Source organism: Desmodus rotundus, chromosome 3, assembly GCF_022682495.2.
Source record: "Desmodus rotundus isolate HL8 chromosome 3, HLdesRot8A.1, whole genome shotgun sequence".
Taxonomy (NCBI): domain Eukaryota; kingdom Metazoa; phylum Chordata; class Mammalia; order Chiroptera; family Phyllostomidae; genus Desmodus; species Desmodus rotundus.
This window is the reverse complement of record NC_071389.1, coordinates 38,866,083-38,886,868: the sequence shown is the minus strand read 5'-3', so window position 1 is coordinate 38,886,868 and position 20,786 is coordinate 38,866,083. Positions and strand designations below refer to the sequence as shown.

The 20,786-nt window shown below is 42.6% G+C and overlaps 1 protein-coding gene across 10 annotated transcripts in view; it reads left to right on the top strand.

Moving 5' to 3' along the window:
• DAB1 (DAB adaptor protein 1) overlaps positions 1-20,786 on the top strand; it is a 390,626-nt gene that overhangs the window by 122,509 nt on the left and 247,331 nt on the right. For 9 of the 10 annotated variants that reach the window (XM_053920559.2, XM_071220931.1, XM_071220932.1 and 6 more), the window contains exon 2: positions 3,050-3,252. In XM_053920559.2, coding sequence (XP_053776534.1) covers positions 3,186-3,252 — 67 coding nt within the window. In that variant the 5' untranslated portion in view covers positions 3,050-3,185. Of the gene's footprint in view, positions 1-3,043; positions 3,253-20,786 lie in introns of those variants that run through there. The other variant, XM_071220929.1, reaches the window with a different exon arrangement.

Below are 20,786 nucleotides of genomic sequence, written 5' to 3'. Positions count from 1 at the left end.
GGATGTACTTCAGAAAATCACAAGTAATGCTTATAACACTTGAACACAATCACATTTTGTCAAACAAGTGGCGCTGGAGATACCCACAGACTAGGCACAGGTGCTGTATTGCAGCCTGTAAAGCTGAAGAGGAGGAAGGGGCCCAAAGCCAGTCCAGTTTACACAGTGACTTTTAAGGCTCTGGTCAGACTTGGCTGACGGATAGGTCAGCCCCACTGTTCAGATGTCGCCACGGGGCTGCTCAGGAAACGTGCCTTTGTTATATTTTCTGGTGGCATCTAGGACTTCAAAATAAGGAACATGGAAAACAGAGTTGGGGTTTGCCTTTCCTGAAATTGTGTAAAATCCATATAGTTCAGCTTATTTTGTATTTTTGGATTAGGTACCTTCTGTGTGCAAGACCAGCATGATGATGGGTCTAGCTTAGATTCTGTTATTTCCTGCAATTTGTCCTTAGAAAGCAGATTGAACCTTAGTTTCCTCTTCTGTAAAAGGAAAGTGATGATAATATGGACTCTGGGCATATACCAGCCACGTGACCTTGAGCAATTAACATTAGAAACTATTAGTGCAGGGCGGAGGGGAATAGAGGGGGGGAAATGGGACAATGAATAGCATAATCAATAAAATATATTATTAAAAAAAAAAGAAACTATTAGTGCCTAATATTTACCAAGTCTTGCCAGGTAATATGCCAGGCACTCTTTCAAGCATGTTATACATGTGATCACATGTAAATTTGCATAGCAGTTTTATGAAATTGATATTATTATCCCCATTATACAGATAGAGAAACTGAGGCAAAGAACGTTTGAGTAACTTCCTCAGTATCACATTGCCTGTAGGTGGCTCAAACTATAAATCTGGGCAAACATAAGATCGTGACATAAATAGGGAGAGATTCCATTTAACAGAGGGGTGAGAACATCTCTCTGCCTGAGGTATGTCTTTGCACTGAATCTTGAGGAGGGGTCAACAGAATGTCAATGTAGACTTGAAACATTCTAAGGGAAGGTAACACAGGAGAAAACTGGGAGAGATGGAAAAGTATATCACCTCCCTACTAGACTCATGACTCCTTTTATTAGTTTTGTTGTTGGATTTCAAGCCTCCTGGTGCATACTGGTCCTTCTGCCTGAAACAACCATTCATTCATTTTACATGCGTTTATTGAGTATCCGTTGGTCCTTTTCCTTCATCCACTGGGCAGAAGCACCCCTCTTCAGGACCTCACAGGGTAGGGCTTCTCCTCTGTGAAGCTCTGTTGACTCTTCCAAGTAAAGGTGAACAGTCGGTCCTTTGTGCCCCAGAATGCTAAGTATTTGCCTGTTTTTGTTCTGGTCCTGTGTATTGCAGTCCTTTACATGACTGTCACCTCTGCTGGACTGAGCCTCTCGGAGCACAGGGATCAGGCTTGGACACTGCAGTCATGGCCAGCATGGTCGCCTGGCTTCAGTAGATAGCTGTTCTAACAAAATGATAAGTATTACTATTGATTAATTATGTCCCTGTGTGACTGTTGTCTCTCATGGAATATTGTCTTTTTGGGGACTGGAGAGGTTCGGCTAGTGGTGTGGTGCAGATAGATGGCACAATAGTGGCAAGAAAAGTCCTCATTTCCTGGGAAAAATTGTATGGACCCCATCCTGGGAAGATAATTTTTCATTTTCCTTAGATGTAACCTTAGATCCTCTAGTCCAGGCAACTTTCATTCCGGGTTAGTGTCTTTAAAAAAAAAAAATAGCTTGTTAAAAAACAAACCAACCAGATATCTTTGGATAAGGTGGGTATTCCCCCAGATTTAAGCCTTAGTGTAATTTTACATGGCTTTTCTACTAGACGTCTAGTTAAGCCATCTTTAGTTATCATGATTAAGAGGTTGGGGCCATTATCCTTTGTGAGCTGAAACTGGCATCTAAGGACAGCCTTTTCAGATTAAACAGTCCTACATCTATGCCACTAGCTGAGAATTGGCTGCACAGATCGAAGATCCCTTTCTAGTAGCCTGATCAGCCAAACTTGATCAGGGCCTTGACAGCTTAAGCTATAGTTTAATATTATCTTAATATTATTTAAAATTGGAGAACTAATGAAATGCTTATTTTCAACTGAACTCTCGGATATAACTGTCAGATAGGTAGTCCCTGGGAAAGACTGTTGACTTGACACAGGGAATACATTCATTCAATTTAATGAAATCAAATGAGATAATGTATGTGAAGCAGTAGCTGAGGGCACAGTACATAGTAAGCGCATAGTAAATACTAGCTGTAATTGAAGTGGTTGTATTATCATTATTATCTCTTCCCAGCAAAGTGTCTGAACTTAATAGTACCCAGCAGTGTGTGATGCATATATATTAAAGAAAAACTGAATGAAATGTGTGTCTGCCTGCCTCTTTCCTTTTGTCTCTCCTCTCCCCTCCTCTCCTCCCCTCTCCTCTCCTCTTCTCTTCTCCTCTCTTCCTCCCCGCATTAAATGCTTGCCTGCTCTTACAGCTGGGGGAAAAACTGACATAAAAATTGGCTTGCTGGAAGTTTCTCAGTCCCATTTGTCACCTTACCCTTGAAGCCCAATTGTATGTCAATTCCATGTCCCCTCTGATGCCTGCCAGTGAGGGACAGACCACAGGTCACTTCTCCATGATCTGCTTTAGCTGCCCAGGCTCTGATCAAGCTTGGCTGACGGATGGGTGCCCCAGTGTTGGAAATGCCTGCACGGGGCTGCCCAGGAAATGTTCCTTGGCTATATTTTCTGGGTGGCATCTGGTGCTTGAAATTAAGAAACATGGAAAACAAAGATTGGGTTTTGCCCTTCTTGAAAACCCAGAGTTCCAAAGGTCTATTTTGAGTTCCTAGTTGGAGAAACAGTTTTGCAGCTAGGCCTCTCCTCCCCTTGGCTGTGAACCCTGTCAGCGAGTGGCCTGATGAACTCAAGCGAGCAGTTTATAGGCGGAGACCAAGACTTTCTTGTTTTTGTCTGTTGGGCAGTTTATTCCCCCCTGATGTTCACTTCAAAGGGGTGATTATTCTCTTCCCTTGATTTGCAGCACTTGGAAGGAGTGAGTGAAATGTGCAGCTCCGGGCGTCATTTCTGAAGGGAGGAGTCATTCTCTTGGAGAGGAGTCCTCCATGAGCCTGGCCGAGGCCCTGGATCTGTGTGCAGTGGACTAAGGATTTAGTAGGATGTCAACTGAGACAGAACTTCAAGTAGCTGTGAAAACCAGCGCCAAGAAAGACTCCAGAAAGAAAGGTAGGGCTGACTGTGTTCTTTTTCTTCGTGGCTGCTTGTCTGACAGGACAGTGAGTTTTTACCTGTGCAATGACATGTCATCTGTCTTTGTGGTTGCTTATGTTTTTAAAAAAGTCACCAGCATTATTGGGTGTTTTCTTTTTTTACTCATAGTATAACATTTTAATGGTTCTCCATTATTCTCTGGGTAAAATCCAAAATTCTTTTCATAACATATGAAGCCCTTCTTGATAAACCTTCTATCCATCCCTCCAGCAACATCTCTGCCTGAGCACACCCTGCCCCCCCACCCCTTTTTAATCCTGTTTCCCCTCCATGCTGTCTGTTGAAGTTGACCTTTGCATAGACCAGCGCTTCTCAAAACTCCAGCTTCACCAGTCACCTGGAAGGCTTGTTAAAACACATTGCCAATCTCATTCCAGTTTTGGGTTCCCTAGGGCAAGATGGGGTCTGAAACTTTGCATTTGTAACAAGTTATCAGATGATGCCGATGCCTTTGATTCAGAGACTAGGCTTTGAGAATCACGGACTCTCATTCATTCAGCCTGAAATCCTTTCCTCACTCTCCATTTTTTCTAGGTGGACTCCTCCTTATTGTTCAGGTTTGAGCTTAGGTGGTATCTCCTGGGGCGGGGGTGGGGCTGTCTTTATGCCCTAAATTGTGTTACCATCTTTCTTGGACTATAAGATGCACCCCCCCAAAATTGGGAGGAAAATGGGGGTACGTCTTATAGTCCGAATGTAGCTTACCTGGCTTGAGGCAGGGATGGGGGGGGCGGGGAGGCAGCGGTGGAGCGGGTTTTTTTTCCTATTTTCCTCCTCTAAAACCTAGGTGCGTCTTATGATCCGAACAATACGGTAGTTGCTCATTTGTTTTGCTTCAATAGCACTTTGTTAGCTTCTCAATTTATTGAAAATTTCCTGTGTTTTTCTCTGTCAACTCTGCCGTACACCCCTTCAGACCTGGACCTGTTGTTCACCCTTTCACTCCCCACACTTGGAAAGTGCCGCCCCAGGGAAGGCACATAGATGTCTGGTAATGAAGACTGGCATGCGTTGTGTGATAGCAACTCTGTCCCTTTTCATGTTTCCTGAAGAACTTGGTCCTGTTGCTTTAGGACCATGCCTTTCAGTGTCTTCCTGTTGTAACTGGATCCAAGCAACTTCTCGCTCTGTGTGTGTGTGCATGTGTGTGTGTGTGTTTTCTCCTGTGGTTTCAGTTCTGTTCCTCCCCTGTCTTCTCAGCTGCATGGAGGAGGATTGATAGAGCTCTATTTCAGGTCTTGAAATCTGCCGATATGGGCTTGCAAATCCAGATGCCCCAGGTTGCTCTGTATAGGCAGTGATTTGTTTGCGACCTCGCTGTGTCTGCCCTGTCATGTTTTGTGATGGCATTGGTCTGACACTCTCTGAAAACAAGGGACATAAATGTAATACATATGCCGCTTTTGGACAGCCCAAACCCCAGGAAGGACTATAAATTTTGCTTTAGATATTTATTTGAAACACAAATATTTTTGAAGCAGTATATTTTATTCCCTAAAACTTAATGTAAACCTTGTTCTTTATGCATTGTGGTCTAAGCATAATAGGAGAAAAGCAAGGAGGTGAGCGAACAGGTTTTGGGAGAATGGCTGCATGGAAAAAAATTGCAAATCCTGGCATGTACTAGAATTTAAATACTTTTTTCAGTGCAAACTAACAAATTATATTTTTTCTTCAAACTTAACCTTTCCACTAAACTTGTGGTCTTGAATGCTTAATGCATTAAAAATTGTATCTTAGTGCACATCTTTTCATTCTTAATTTTAACATGCAAAACCAGAAATATTCTAAAGAGAGGATTTAGGATTTCAGGACATTGGCTTAGTTGAGGATTTGGAATGGGAGTGTGAAGGTGACCTTTTTATATCCTTCTCATCTCCATAGTCTCAGAAGCTCTAAAGCCAGCACAATACATATGCAAGGAGCATCCTCTAGTTAGTGGCGGATACCATGGACTCTGGGCAGGTCGATCTCAGTCAAATTCTCACTATGCTACATTTCCTAACTATGTGACTTTAGAATATTACTTCACTCTCTGAGCCTCAGTTTTCTCTCCGATAGAATGAGAATATAATATTATAGACCTCAAAGCCTGACTATGAGATTAATTGAAATGAAGCAAATAAAACACTCAGTATAGTACTTGGCATATATTAAAGACTCAGCAAAGTTTAGCTGTTCCTCCTTTTCCCTTTTCCCCTTCCCTCATTCTCTCCTTACCTCTTCTCTTACCCCTTTCTTTTCTATCATCTTTCTTCTTTTCCCTCTCACTTCTTTTCTCTACTTCTCATTCCATTTCTACCCCACTCCTCTTCTTTGTCTGCCTTAGCTTCATCATTGTCATCCTCATCTTACATTGTTTTCTCTTATCCCATTGTAGAGCCAAGGGATCTTAAAAAGTATGTAGCTGATTTGTCCCAGAGCAAGATTTTAAAATTTGTTTGTAATTATGCAACAGTGACACACCATCTTTCTTCTTTTCTTTCTTTCTTTTCTTTTTTTAGATTTTATTTATTTATTTTTAGAGTGGGGAATGGAGAAAGAGGGAGAGAAACATCAAAGTGTGGTTGCCTCTCACATGCCCCCTACTGGCGACCTGACCTGCAACCCAGGCATGTGCCCTGACTGGGAATTGAACTGGTGACCCTTTGGTTCACAGGCCAACACTCAATCCACTGAGCCACACCAGCCAGGGCATTTATTCTTGATATATGTGTCTGGCCCCAGGCACTATGAAGACATTCATACATTGAAGCAAAAGAGAGAATTTGCTGGTAATAGGGTTAACTTATTTCTTATTCTTCAGTTTGGGCTATGGAATAATCAATATTCCATTAAACAGATATTGGTAGCTGGTCCAAAACAAGTAGAATTTTAAAAGAAAATAAACAATTTATATATTGATCTTTAGACTTGAATATAATTGTTTTGCTAAACTCTTACTAATACTTTATTGAACTCCTCTTTGATTTTCTGTGGAGGCAATATATAACCCTGTAAGCAAGTTTCTGTCTTCCTCTGCAATCCTTAAGTACTTTTTTTTCGTGTCTTACTGCATTGGTTAGGTCTGTCACTACAATATTTAGTGATAGTAGATATCCTTATTTTGCCCTGAAACTAATGGAAATGCTTCTAAATTACTTGTGTGATATTTAAGTTTTTACTAAAGATTCTTTATTAATTCCCCTTCATTTATCATTTTTCAGGGAGCACTTTTTAAATTTTAAATTTGCAGGTTGAATATTATCATATGCTTTTTAATATTTATTTCAATGAACATTTTTACAGTTTTGTCTTGTGGTGGTGGATGTCCCTGATAGACTTTCTAATCTTCGTTTCTGAGGTGAATTCTACCTCAGGTTCATGTTGTATTGTTTCCTATATATGGGTTGGATCTACTGATATTTTCCCTAGCATTTTGATATCTATGTTCATCAACAAGATTAATATTTAACTTTTTTTTTTGTCTTGAGTAGTCTTTGTGCCTGGTATTAGTCAAAGTTTATATAATACTTTTGGTGGTGAGGAAACACTGAATAATATTGAGGAAGCCTCTTTCAGGAAAAACAATATATATTATGTTTAGTGATTTAATTTGACTTTTTAAAAAAGCTATACATTCTTATTACTAATAATTATAAAAGACAAAGTAAGTATGCATAATCCCATCACTCAAAAGTAACTACTATTAACATCTAAGTTATCTCCCTGTGGACTGACCTTTTCGAGGTGCTCGAGTTCCTACTATCCACACGATTTCATGCCCTGCTTTGTTTTGGACTTTATATCATAAGGGCATTTCTCATGTTATTACATTATATCGCAGACTAGAAGAGGGCTTTTCTCCCCTCCTGGCAAAATTCAGATAGTTTCTGGGGCAGATATTTTATCTCCTTAAAAAGAATACCTCACAACATGGGTCATCTATTGTGAGAAAGAGAGGCTTAAAGGAAGTTCAGAGGTCCCTTAGAATTCCCCACAAACCTCTCACCCTGATTCGTAACCCAGGCCACTGAAACCGAGTCAGGCCATTTTAAATGCAAGTCACACGGGGGCATGTTTCACCATAAAATGAGTTGCTAGACAGGCCCCGTATGAGCCGTAACTACAGTGTTTACAATTTAAATAAGGAAAGGATGAAAGTAGTGAGAAATGAAGTTGTTTTCTTCATTTTGTTTTTATTGGATTGTGTCACTACACATACAGCTTGTCAAATGGTGCATATTCCAGGAGTGCAGTTTGATGGAGAACTGGAAGAAGAGAAAGTATTTTTTCAGGTTTGTTACCTGCCATCAAAGGGGAGAACAGCTGAAACGGTTCTTGTTACTTGTAATCCCGGCCTCAGTCCGCCCCGTAGAAGCCTGTGCAGTAGAGGAATGGGTCCCATCCCGAGCAGATGCAGACGTTCTGAGGGCAGTGCCTGGGGGTTTTCAGTCCGCCCAGTCTGGCAGCCTAGTGTAGCTGGAAAGAGCATGAACTTTGGAGCCAGACAAACCTGTTTTTTTGTTTTGTTTTTTTATTCAATCTTTACCTGAGGATATTTTTTCATTGCTTTTAGAGATAGAGGAAGGGAGAAAGAAAGGGAAAGGGTGAGATTGATTTATTGCCTCCTGTATGACCAAGAATTGTAGGTACCTGGGCCGGTGATTGAACCCCCAACATTTCGGTTACAGGAAAACACTCTAACCAGCTGAGCCATACTGGTCAGGGCCAGACCTGGTTTTTAATACTAACTCTTCTCCGCACCTGCTCTGTAACCAGAGATGGTCATTTAGCCTTTTTGAGCCTCGTCTTTCAGGGCGCTTGTGTAATACTTGTCATCCGAAAAGCAAGGGATGTTTCATGGGCAAAGGGCCAGCTTGGGATCTGCAACGTGGCACCGGCTTGGCCTATTCCTTCTGAAATCACCGTTAGGCGTTATCTCCTGATTTTCTAGAAACACCTAGAAATAAACTTATCTACTGTCTTTGTTTCTGTTAGAGTTAGAGTTATACCCAAGAATCGTGAGTTAACGACAACACCGTGCTTCCTTGGTATCTCCTCCCAGAAAGATTTGGCCGCAAGGATCAAGGCTCTGACGGGCCCAGGACAAGCTGGTGGTCACGTGGTGGCTGCCTTCGCTTTGGGGCCAAATCATACAGAGTTTGAACCTTGGCTGTGTGCCTCAGAAGCTGTAAAACTTTTCGGAGATTTCTTTCATGATTCTGGTCAATTTTTGTTAAGGAATGGTTTTAATACTGCCGTATGCAGGGTCTTGATTCTGAACTAGTCAGTCAGCCTGGAAACATCATCCCTGTTCATGGTGGCCTATCACTGAGGAGCATATGAAATACTGCTGTTTCATTATCCCACTGGATCCTTAAGGTTCTGGGAGATGAATTTAAAATATATACAGGGTCGGCACAAATAACACCTCTCTTTTTATTACAAAATCCTAAGCATGTGATTCGGGAATATAACAATATCACTCTCAAGCACACCATATGGCATTTTGGGTGAAATGTTCAAAATAAAACTGTAAATTATTACACCCATATTATTACCCTACCAACCACACTCAAGCAGGCCTTACTTCTGCCAGACCCTGTATGTTTTTATCAGGCCCAAGGTACAGAGCTGCTGATGCATCGCTTCTGTCCACTGCTCCTGTGCTGCAGGGGAGGCAGCCGGAGGTCAGCCGGGACACTGGATTTGGGCTCATCCCTCAGGCCCACCACTCTCTTCACTCCTCTCTCAAGTCACTTCCACTTCTGGAGCTTTAGTTTCCTCAGGCACTAAATGGATATAGAAATTATATTTGCTCGGCCAAATTTGAAACATAGAGGAGGCATTAATTACTCACTTAGTTCTTTTGTCCACAAACGTTTACCCGGCCCCTGCCAAGAGCCCTGGTGGCACTCAGTGTTCTCGGAGGAGCGTGACACCTGGAAAGGAGGTTCTGACTCCAGTCTTTTCCTGTTCTTCCACCTCGAGAGACTCGGGATTTTTATAGGTCTCCTCCTTCCCTGAAAGGAATTTTTTTCTCTACTTTGCAACTTTTATTTATTTTCAGTCTATTACTATTCATAAAATTGGTTTAATTTTTACTCCAAATTTATACTGTTTTTACATATTTTTAAAGATTTTATTTATTTATTTTTAGAGAGAGGGGAAGGAAGCGAGAAAGAGAGGAGAGAAACATCAATGTGTGGTTGCCTCTCGTGTGCCACCTACTGGGGTCCTAGCCTACAATTCAGGCATGTGCCCTGACTGGGAATTGAACCGGTTACCCTTTGGTTCACAGGCTAACAGTCAATCCACTGAGCCACACCAGCCAGGGCCAAATTTTTTCTTATTACTTAAATACTACTAGTTTCTCATAATAAAGAAAATTCTTATTAAAACCCTTTTCACTCTTTCCTGACCAAAAGCAAGTAGATTTTCATCTTAGTACACATGAGTAACACAATACTCTGAAAGCCTGTGTACATTGAAACATGAGTGGGTTCTCTACAAGATGAAGAACATAAGTAGTTATTAGGGATTAGTGTTTGGGGCTGGCCAGAGCCTCTTTCTCATAGATGAGGTCTTAAGTGGACAATGACATGACGGCAGTCACTTAGTAGGTCAGTGACAGAGTCAGGACTGGAACCCAGGGATGACTCCCTGGCTGGTGTTACTTCAGTTCGATAGATTTCAAACAACTTAAGTTCTTAGGAATAACCTCTAGGTATGTTTCTTTCTTCTTCTGGACACTGAAGACTACGGGAAGAGCCCATGCTTTAGAATAGGTAACGTTAAGTCTGAGTCAAGGCCCAGCACATTTTTAACTTATGTGTCTCCGGCTAGCTACTTAATCTTTCTGAGCCTCAGCTTCTGCACCTGTAAAATGGGGATACCAGTACCTATCTCAAAGTGTTGTAATAAAGATTACATGAGTCAAAAAGGTAAAACACCTGTCACACTGCCCTGGCCAGGTGGCTCAGTTGGCTAGAGCATCATCCCATACACTACAGGGTTGTAGATTCGATCCCCCGTCAGGGCATATATGTAGGTTGTGGGTTCGATCCCAGTTCAGGACATGTATCGGAGGCAACTAATTGATATTTCTCTTTTACATCGATGTTTCTCTCTCTCTCTCTTCTTCTCCCTTCCTCTCTAAATTGGTGAATGTGTCCTCAGGTGAACATTAAAAAACAAAAACAAAATGCCCAACTCAATTCTCTGTACATGGACTCAAGGCAAGGAAATTTCCTCTTTTCCCCATCTCTCTTGCCAGCCCTGAGAGGCAGCATTTCTCTTAGTGCTGCTGGATGTAAAGAGAGGTAGAAAGTCGTACTCTTTTCCCCGGAGCTGCATGGGCTAATCAGCCAGCGAGGAAAAAACTAGTCCATCTTCAAATGGACGCTTGTTTCAAGAACAACTGGGAAAGTGGACAGGAAATACCAAGGAAAATGGACCGGGTTGTCGAGCTACAAACATTAATTAATAGCCATCATTTATTGTGTGCTTCCTGCATGCTGGCCATTTTAGAAAAATTGTCTCTAATGAGAACAAATGGTACATCACTTTATGGAACACATAAGAAAACAATGTTCAGAGAGATGGAGAGATTTTCCCAGGCCCCGTGGCTTGTCTGCCGGAGCTAGGAAGCATGAAGCCTGTCCAATATGCAAGTGTGCTGTTCTCCCTTAGTGCATTCTGTTGGGTCCACCCGGTGCTGGGATTGGGGTGGGGGACCAGGAAAACAATTACAGGGGCTCCACTGATGTTAGGTGGTGGGCATGGAAGCAGGTTAGCCACATCGTGTAAATTTATGGCATCCTTCTGTCTTGGCAGGGGTTTGGAGCTGGGTGAGCTAATCAGTCTCTCCTGACTCTGTGATTTGCAGGCTTTGGAAACTCAAAATCAAGGATTTAATTACAAGGCTCCATAAATTTCTCTGAGGTTGATCCATAAAGCTCTTGGGCTGAAGGGCTTGGGAGGGAGGGAGTCTTGTTTTAGGTCAAGAAGTTCTTGCTTAATGGTAAGACTGGCTGTCAGATCATATGATGTGTGGGTGGGAGAGACCTCTGTATTCTCTCTGAGCACATGGTCTTGGATTTATTACAGGACACCTCACTCATTGTGGTCATTTCATGAAGAGAAATTCATTTCAGGTTTCATTGATGAGCTTTTTCAGGGCCTTATTCTAACTGGTTCTAACTCACAAGAGGTCGGGCTTTCTTCAAGCCTACTTCACACCTCATTTCCCCCTAGAACTTAATTTATAACCCCAGCAGCACACCGCACAGGACAACACACCAAGCGAGCTTTCTGAGATCTCGTCTCTGTCACCTTTCCGGTCACTTTGCCACACTGAGCCACATTGAGCTTTAGGTCCCAGGTCTTCCTTACCCCATTCACTTGAGTAACTCCAGATCATCCTTCAGTACTCAGGAACCATTTGACTGGGCCATCCTCTTTAACATTTGAGCTTCAAAATGCCTTCAATTAATAATCACTGGTTATCTGTCCCTGAAACCTCCTAAATATATCTCAAATCCATCACTCTCTCTCTCTTTGCTGCCCCTCTCCCGAAGATGGTTTAGGTTGTCTAGATCATCCTAGAACCCTCCTAAGAGGTCTTCACATCTTCAGTGTTATCCGTCGCCAAGCTGTTCTCGACACTTCTCATCAAAGTGAAGCTCTGATCAGGTCCCTTCTCCCTGTTAGACTTTTCAGTAAGCAGCTCCTGCTCACCTGGGATGAAGTCCACACTGCTTGTCTGGCCTCTCCTTATCTCTCCAGCTACATCTCTCACTGCTCTTCCATAAGGCTTCTCCGCTCTGTGGCTCAACTGCATTAATCTCAGTTCCCTGATCCTACCTTGTGATTTTTCACATTGGGAATTTTGTAAGTGCTTTTTTTTCTTCCAGGAATATGTTTTTTATTACTATTTTTAAAGCTTATCCCACTTTTGCTTTAGTTTAAAGTTAATATGACTTTTCCCAGAAATGCTTTGGTGATTCATTGCAACCCATTTTTATGATCCTCAGTTGCAGGTTATGACTGGTCTGTGTGCTCTCAAAGCACCTCATTTTGCCCATCACAATACATTGTCTTAACTATCTGTTTACTCCTCTTTATCACTCACTGGGCTGAGAGCTCCGTGAGTGCAGGGACCGTGTCTGTCCTGTTAAGCACTTAACTTCTCTCTCCAAGCTCCTCCAAGCACACTGTTCAGAGATGTGGGTATGTAGCAATGTTTATTGAATGAATACATGAGTTAATAAAGGAACTTATGATAACAAAGCCTCACCTGACTGGAATTGTGGGGGGTCCGTAGCATCCTGTCCTTATTCAAATCATCATACTTTTTCCTATAATCATTTGCTTATTTCTCTGTGTTTGCAATTAGCTACGAATTCCTAGCACAGCACTCATATGGTTGGTACCCAGTAAATGTTTGTTGAATTAATTATTAAAAAGTGTGAGGGAGAATGATTTGTACAAGGAGAAAGAAAATTTAAAAACACTAACATCTCCCCTAAATGCTGGCTCTGGAGATTCTTATCATGTTGCACGGAAAATTCCTCCATTCTGTGAACAATTTCTCATTTTGCGATGTGTGTCCAATCACGTCTGGTGCCATAATTCAGCATGATGTGGGCCATATTGGTGGTAAGAGCTATAAGATTTGCCATATTAGTTCATCCCACTGCTTCATTAAGCTCAGTGTGCTGCCTGAGGAAGTGGCTGGGCCTGAATTTTGATGTTGGGGAGAACAAAGCCCTGTACAAGAGCCCTCCAAGTCCTGTGGGTCAGGTAAGGGTACACTCCTTCGTGGGGTTGGAGAGGCTTCATCTTTACAGATAATCAGTAAATGCCCCAGAGCAGGGGGTTTTGTTATCTCTGTGGATTTGCTGAGCAGATGATGTGCCCAGGTGTGCTGGAATTTCAGCAACCCCTTCCCTTGCGACACAGCTGCTAGGATGGTCAGGGTACATGAGTTGCAAGCCTGAGCGTTTCTGCAGTCCATCAAGAGAGCGCATGTAGATCAAAGGCAAAGGAGAGGGTGGAGTGGAGGTGAAAGAGGAAATAATGCCTGTTCACGTTATCTCCTTTAAGCTTGAAACCAACCTTTAGACAAGTATTCCCATACTGAGGCTCAGAGAGGTGAACAGCTTTCCTGAGGCCACACAACTTGCAACTAAAGAGAGCTATTTGCATCTAGATCTCTTTGACCCCTGAGCCTGTCCTCATGCTTAGCCCTGGTCTAAGCTGCTCCCTACTGAATGGTGTGTCCTCTTCATACCAAGTATGAAGTGGTGCGTACACTGAGAAACGTCTTCCTACAGATTCCACTAGTAGCACCATGAGGCTGAGATGGCCTCAGAAAGGGAAAGGAGCGATGACAAAATATGGCGGATTAGAAAGGGAGTTAGACAAGCCTAGGCGTCCTTGCTCTTCATCTCCCTTATCTGCAGCATGTGGGATGTTGTCGCACACAGTGGCTCCATGTGATTGAGAGGGAACCACTTTCCTTCCTAAGGATGTCAGTTATTCTGTTTTTCAGACATACAAAGGTAAAGACTAGGTGGATTGGAAGGATTTTGACTGTGTGTGAATCAAAATGCATTTCTAGATCTTTGTTTGGAACAAGCACTCCAATTTTACAAATGCTTATAATCTATGAATATTATAACCAGCCTATTTCACCTTCCAGTTGGCAGCCCCATATCAGAAATGATAGAGAAGATGCTGGCAGTGAAGGTAGCTGCTGTCTGTCAGCAATTACAAAATATCAGGTGATATATTCAAATGTTTACAGTAATTTTTCAACCAGAACACCCCTTGAGGTCACTTCTTTTTTAAAATCTCCAGTTCCCAGGTGGGGAGCTGGACATTAGAGAGGTGAGGCAAGGTCGGTGCCGTAACCCCAGAACCCATGTGTATGCTCAGAATGGCCCTGCTGTTCCGTCTAGCTCATCCATTCAGCCAGTGTTGCACGTGCCGTAGAGGCACCTGGCACATTCTCAACACTCGGGCCTGCTTGACCCTCCGTGAACATGAGAGAATTTGCTTCAGCTCTCCTTTCAACCTGAGAAAAAACCCTGTCTGTTATCTGTCTGTCAAGGCCCAGCTGGGCCCCTGAGACCCAGTTCCGATGGTGCTCCCATGAAGCTCTTTCTCGGTGTGCCCCTCCCCCCGTGTGAGTTCAGCCTTCCTTTGCCCATGACTGTCAGCATATTGCTTTAAAAAATACTATCCCGATAAAGCTTTTCTTTCTTTCTTCCATCGCTTAGGATTGTGCTTGTATACCTTTCTTCCTTGCTGGATGAGCCTTAAGTAGAGACTTGATACTGGGGACTGAGGCTTGTGCATCATTATATTCTCTCAATGCTGGGAGGAGGAGAATTTAGAGTTATCAGTGGGAGAAATGGGAAATGACTCTAATTATGTGGCTTCTAAATGCAGTAAGAGAATACAAGACATTTATGAGGTTGGTAATACTCCCATTTTTCAGATGAAGGAATATACTCGGATAAGCTCAAAATAAATTCAGGGTCACCGATCATGTAGATGGAAGAACAGGAAATTTTAAACTCAGGTCTAAATGATCCAAAACATGGGATTTTCCTGCCTCATGATGCTGTTTTCCAGCAGTGGCCATGGAATAAAACCTCAGCGAAAGCTCATTTCCTAGGTGTCTGGTTCCTGTTGTAAAGTAGTAGCTATGCATGCAATTTACTTTTATAAAGAATTTCTATATCATCCTTGATTCACTTCCCTCAGTTTGGGGACTGTTGTCACTTGGGTCGTTCAGCCACCCCTGGCTGGCGCTGTTGCTCTCCGGAGAACTTGCAATTGATCATTAAGCCAAAGGTAGGAAAAGCCATGCAGGAGCTTGCATTGGAAGAAGCCCAGCAGATGATGAATAGCAGCCCTGAATCTTATCATGTATTTCAGAATGATGTACGGGACTGTGGGAAAGTGCCTTTGACAAATGTGCACGGGAAGGGGAATTATCTCCAACAATGAAAAATGTTCTTATTGTGTGATCCTAAAAAGGATCAGGACCCCTATCATTGGGAGAATGATCACCCTCGTGTCCCTTATTAACAGCGGTGTGGAAGTGTGTGCTAAAGATGTTGGATGTCTTACTGAAGCTGTGATGGATAGCCATGAGTGCTAGAATCAGGTGGGACTTATGAAAGGTAACTTGATGCTTGATAGCACGTGGGAAATGTGCAATGAAGCGAAGGTCCCTTTTAGTCCTGGCTTTAGGAGGCTCTGTAAAACTCGTACCTGCTATCTTAGCCACATACCCACTGGCTTTGGTCAGGCTGAAGCTGTGATTAAATAGTGGAAGGCATGTGATAGAAGTTTGTGCGAAATGAAACCATTTCTATAGGCAGAAGAAGACCTATAGTGTGGCAGGCATTTTAAATATTTAATCTCACTTTGTTTTCACATATCCCATGCAAATGTGGAAACCTAGAATCCTAGAGATTCAGGAGCCTGCTAGAAACTGACAGAGTGAGGTTTTGAACCTGAAGAGTCTGATTTCAGTCTCTGTGTTTTGCCGTCCATAGTAGCTTTAATAAATAACCTCCTGGTGGGAGTTCAAAATACCAGAAATAGAAACGAAGTGCAAATGTGAAGGAGGGTGCCTGCTGCGGCCTTTACCCCGTAGTAAATATTCAAGAAATATTAGTCAAATCAAGAATTATCAGCCCAAATTAATTGTGTTAGGGGCCTATGTAATGACTATGATGTTCTTTTGAGTTCCTTCCTTTCTTTCCTTCCTCCCTCTTGCCTTCTTTCTTTCCTTCATTCCACTTTTGAGCATTTTCTGAAACAACCCAGAGTGCTGGCCACAGAAGATTGTAAACATGTTCTGGGCTTAAGGAATTTAAGATCTAATATGAAAGACAGGCAGCAAAGAAGCAATTATAATTTGTTGCAATAAGTTGAAATCCTGGAGCAAAGAGACCAAGTATCCAAGGAGGTTGGGGAGGCCGTGAGATGTAAATAAATAGTCTTGGAAGGCAGATTTATTTTATTTTATTTTTTTGTTCAATGGATACTTTGTGAAATATCTTCTGTCATTTAGACATCATCTACCTATTAGATTTAAAAACCTAGTTGTGAAAAATAAATTCTACCCTGTTCTCCAGTGGAAAGGAAGGCCAGCAGATTAGAAATCTTGCTTGGCAGCAACTTGCTCCCCGCTCTGCTGGAGTGAAGCTCCTTTAAGTTATACGCATACTGTGTTTGTTTCCTATTATGCAGAGGACCGGGCACATAGTATGTGCTCATTAAGCATTTGTTGAACAATAGAATAGCCTATATTAGTTAGGTAATTCTTTGGCCTTTGGCCTGTATTTTCCTAGAATCAGTAATTTATATTCCATTAGTTTTCCCTTAATGTTTTAAAATGATGACTACTGTGGCTTCTCCTCCTGCTCTCAGAGTTATAGATGGCAAATAGATTTTGTGTAATTTGTTAATGCTGGTCGATTTTAATGGCTGCGTCAAGTACTACGTGGAGGATTCTGAAGTCATATTCTGGCTTTGAGTGAGAACAGTTAACACTTAGGTATATTTTCTTTGAATCTTTTAAAAAATTTTCCTGTACATGAGTATGTACACACAAGCATGCAGACATATGCATTTTACTTGATCCTACTGCATATTTAATTCTGCATAACATTTTTTACTAAACCTTACAGTTTAAGCTATTCCTAGGTCGTTATAAAGTTTTACAATGATCACTTTTTAAAAAAATGCTAAGTGATCTAATTTTCCTTAGCTTTTACTCACCAAACCTGTCTCCCAACCCTTCTGTCATTGTTACCAGTTTCAATTGTCCGTTCCCAAATGTGCCGGATTTTGCTTCACCGCGGCACGCAGAGCTGCTTTCAGTAGTGACCGATTCATTGTTTCCATCCTCGCACTCCTGCCGCGCCTCCCTCCTGTACTCTGGGCCGGGGAAGACCCGACTGGTTTCCTGCAGCAGGAAGGAACCGAGGCTTTAGGGCGCGCTCCCCTCTGCGGGTGGGACCCGTGGGGGCTGCCACTCTGGTACAGCATTAGAATTAAGATTTGCCAGTGGGTGCCTCTGAGCTCGAGTGATTTTTTTTTGCAGTTCAAACCTTTTAACCTCAGCTTATCAACTTTAATATGTTGTTCTGCTGCCTTGATTTTTTGGTTCATCTGCTTTAATGTGATGAAATGTAAAACTGGAGCTCAGTTTTGTCCCTCACAATGACTTGGGGGGTTTCAGCTGATAACCTCTCCTTCGTCTGTTAGGGTTCGAATTTTAAACAGCCAGAAATACATTTTTCTGGTATCTGTCATCAAGTGATTAGTGCAACTATTTAGTTCTGGTCATCTTTCCTATTCTTGGTAGATTTATTTTCTCTTCGGAGAATTCTTCTGCCGCCCTCTCTGTCTGGGAGACTGGAGATGTCATTTAAACATTGCTTATTAGGATTCCATTATTTGTCTCCCATATACAGTCAGCTAAATCAAAAAGCCAGACAGTGTTTTTAAATTGCAAATTTAAATGACAATTTATAGACCAGGTCTACTGGAAATTTTCTGTCCTTGGCATTCATCATTGCCTGTGTGTACAGAGTTTTATCCTCTCTCTCTCTTTCTCGTTTTATCTTCTTGAGAGCTCAGCACATATATCCATCAGAAGAATCAGAACTGCTTGCAATCAAACAGAAAATGCAATAGAGACCCTCAAAGGAAATGAAGACAAATACCTTATCCTAGACCTTACTTAAATATTAGTTGTCTTCCTCCTTCTTCCCTTTCCAGGCCTCTTAAAAAAGAAACTTACATTAGTCACTTCTTTTAAAGTGTTGAAGCCCATGGTTTAGGTCCAGATAAAATGAACATTCACTGAGGGCCTGAAAATATGCTAGATACTGTTATTAGTTAATCTTCAGGGTAAACCAATAATAATGACACTATTATTAGTAATATTATGAGAACTAATATTTATTGAGCAGTTACAATGTACCAGGCACTGTTCTATGTGTTTTCTTTGTCATAACTTATTTTAGATAATAATACGTTGATTTCTAAAAGAAGGTGAAAATCATTCGTGCTCAGGGCCCAAAGCTGAGTGAGTGAAAAAGCTCCAGCTTCTGACTCAGAACTCTGTTCACCGCATTAGCTTCTATTTTCAGTAAGAAAACTTGGGGGTTTATTTCATATCTTTATTTCATAAGAAGGACAGGTTGAAAAGTCGTCTCATTATGCCTTGCTCAGTTTTAATTTTTAGCAGCTAGAGTTAGAAGGGGTGGCTTTAAACCTTGAAATCACCTTCTGTTCTCGGTCCATTTTTTCTGGGATCAAAGTAGATTGGCAAAGCATTAATGATCTTCCATTTCAAAGCTGAAGGATTATCTGTCTCTATGGGTAAAATCATCCCTACAATCCTTCTGAAGCCAGCTGCAGAGGTTGGTAGATTTCAAAAAATGTCTGTGATACCCAGTAACTTAAGTGATAAAAAATTAATGGAGGAAAATTTGCATCTGGAGGGCCCACATTTAATATGTGGTCCTACTGCATCCATTATGTCAGACTTTTCCAGGTGTAACAAGAGGCTGACTGTCTTTCTTTCTGCCCCTGCTCACCAGGCTCCAATGTCTGCAGCAGCTGGGGGAGTCCAGAGCTGGTGGGACTCCAACCAGACATAGGCAAGAGGAGTTGAAAAGACTTCCTCCCACCTGGGAGAAGAAATGAGCAGGGAGCCAAAGAACGCCACAGAAACCATCAGATAGCAATACAGGTCTGACCCAGAGTGAAAGAGGGGAAGGGAGGAAGCGTGGGTGGAAGCATCTTAGACAAGGCCTTTGTGGAGTCCTTGAACCAAAGTTGCTCATCAGAGGAACACTGTGTCTCATGGGAATGGACCAGCCTGAGCCCTGTCCCGCTTTACCATTGGCTGGGAGCAGTCTGTGGGAGGCATGGCCTTGGTGCAGACATGGAGATGGATTTCTGAATGTAACATTTGGGGCATTTGGCCAGCTTGTTTTCCTGCAGTTGGAAGTTTGCAAGATGCATTCTCGTGCTCCCCACATTGCACCAAACTGATGAGCAAGATACCTAAATATTATGGGTTGCTATGAATGTCCTCTCTAACTTCTTCAGGTTGCTACCATTTGGTTCAAACTCACAATTCAGATTCCTCTCCCCCTGCTACCCTGTGTCCCTCAGGCAAAGGTGGGCAATTGTGGGTTAAAGGTGGGGCTTATTGAAGGCACTGTGAGTTAGACCAGCAATCCCCAGGCTATTTGCCCTTTAACATCCTGCAAAGCCTTACAAAAGGGACCAAAAGCCGCTATTGGGTTGATAGCCCGAGAAGGAAGCCCTTAGTACCCAGTGTTCTTTCCACACAAACAAAAGGGGAATGCCCACCCCGTCAAGCCCATTCAGCAATGCCAGGAAGGCCAGGGAGTCGGTTTTCTTGAACATCTTTCTGATGGCCAGTATGTGTGGGGCCTCAGTTAAGTCAACTCTCTGAACCCTCACAACAACCAGGGAGGCAAGTGTACTTAACATATAGCCTAGTGATTGTATTACTGTCTTCAGAATTACAAATTGATCCGTCACAGCTCTGCCATTTAGTAATTAATCCTTATGACCTTGGGCAACTTCTGAATTCTATAAGCCTTAACTTCCTTGCATGTAAACCAGGAGTGATGGGACCCATTTCTCAGGAAGCAAATTCAGACCAAAGGGCATTATACACATAAGTGCACCAGCATGGTGTTTGATGTATACGTAGTGACATGCTAGTCTGCTGCTCTTGCTACTATGGGAAAACCAAAGCCCTTGTATCGTGGCTGATTCTCAGGCATGTGCCTGTCACGACCTGGCTCTGTTCTTGGGGGGGTGGTGGTGGGAAGGCACCAGTGGTACCTTTCCTGTCATCTTGGAAGCTACCACTTAGCAGTCCAATATTACTTGTTTGTCCTCAAACAGCCGTGCTACTTATAGCTCCAGGCCCAGTCTTCACATTGGCCTTCCTCCAGAGCCATTTGTTGCTTGGAACAGAACCCTCATAAAAGAAGCAATCTGGAAGGCTGGGCCTCCTGAGGAACGGAAGGCCAGCACTGGAGAGCCAGGTGCTGATGCATCCCCCTGTCCTTCCTCCAGAGCTGTCTTCCTTTGCTTTGTCTAGACCTGCTTCTTGCTTCTCCCCGTCTGCAGCCAGTCTCCTCTTGGTCACTGTGCTCATGCCCTGCTTTACTGGCTTCTCCATTCTGAGTTAACAGGGTCTGAATTCCATATTTTGGGGCAAAGAGAATCTGCAAAGCTCAGCCTGGCTCTAACCGTGGTCATTCCAGAATTAGGGACATAGACCGTGACAATAGGTGTTGCAGCCCACCCTGTGAGTCATGCAAGGGGATCAGTATGCATCGGAGTCAGGCACGGACTGAACAGACACAATTACCAAAAAGATTCAGCTTAGATGTCACTTCCTCCATGAAGCCTTCCTGGAC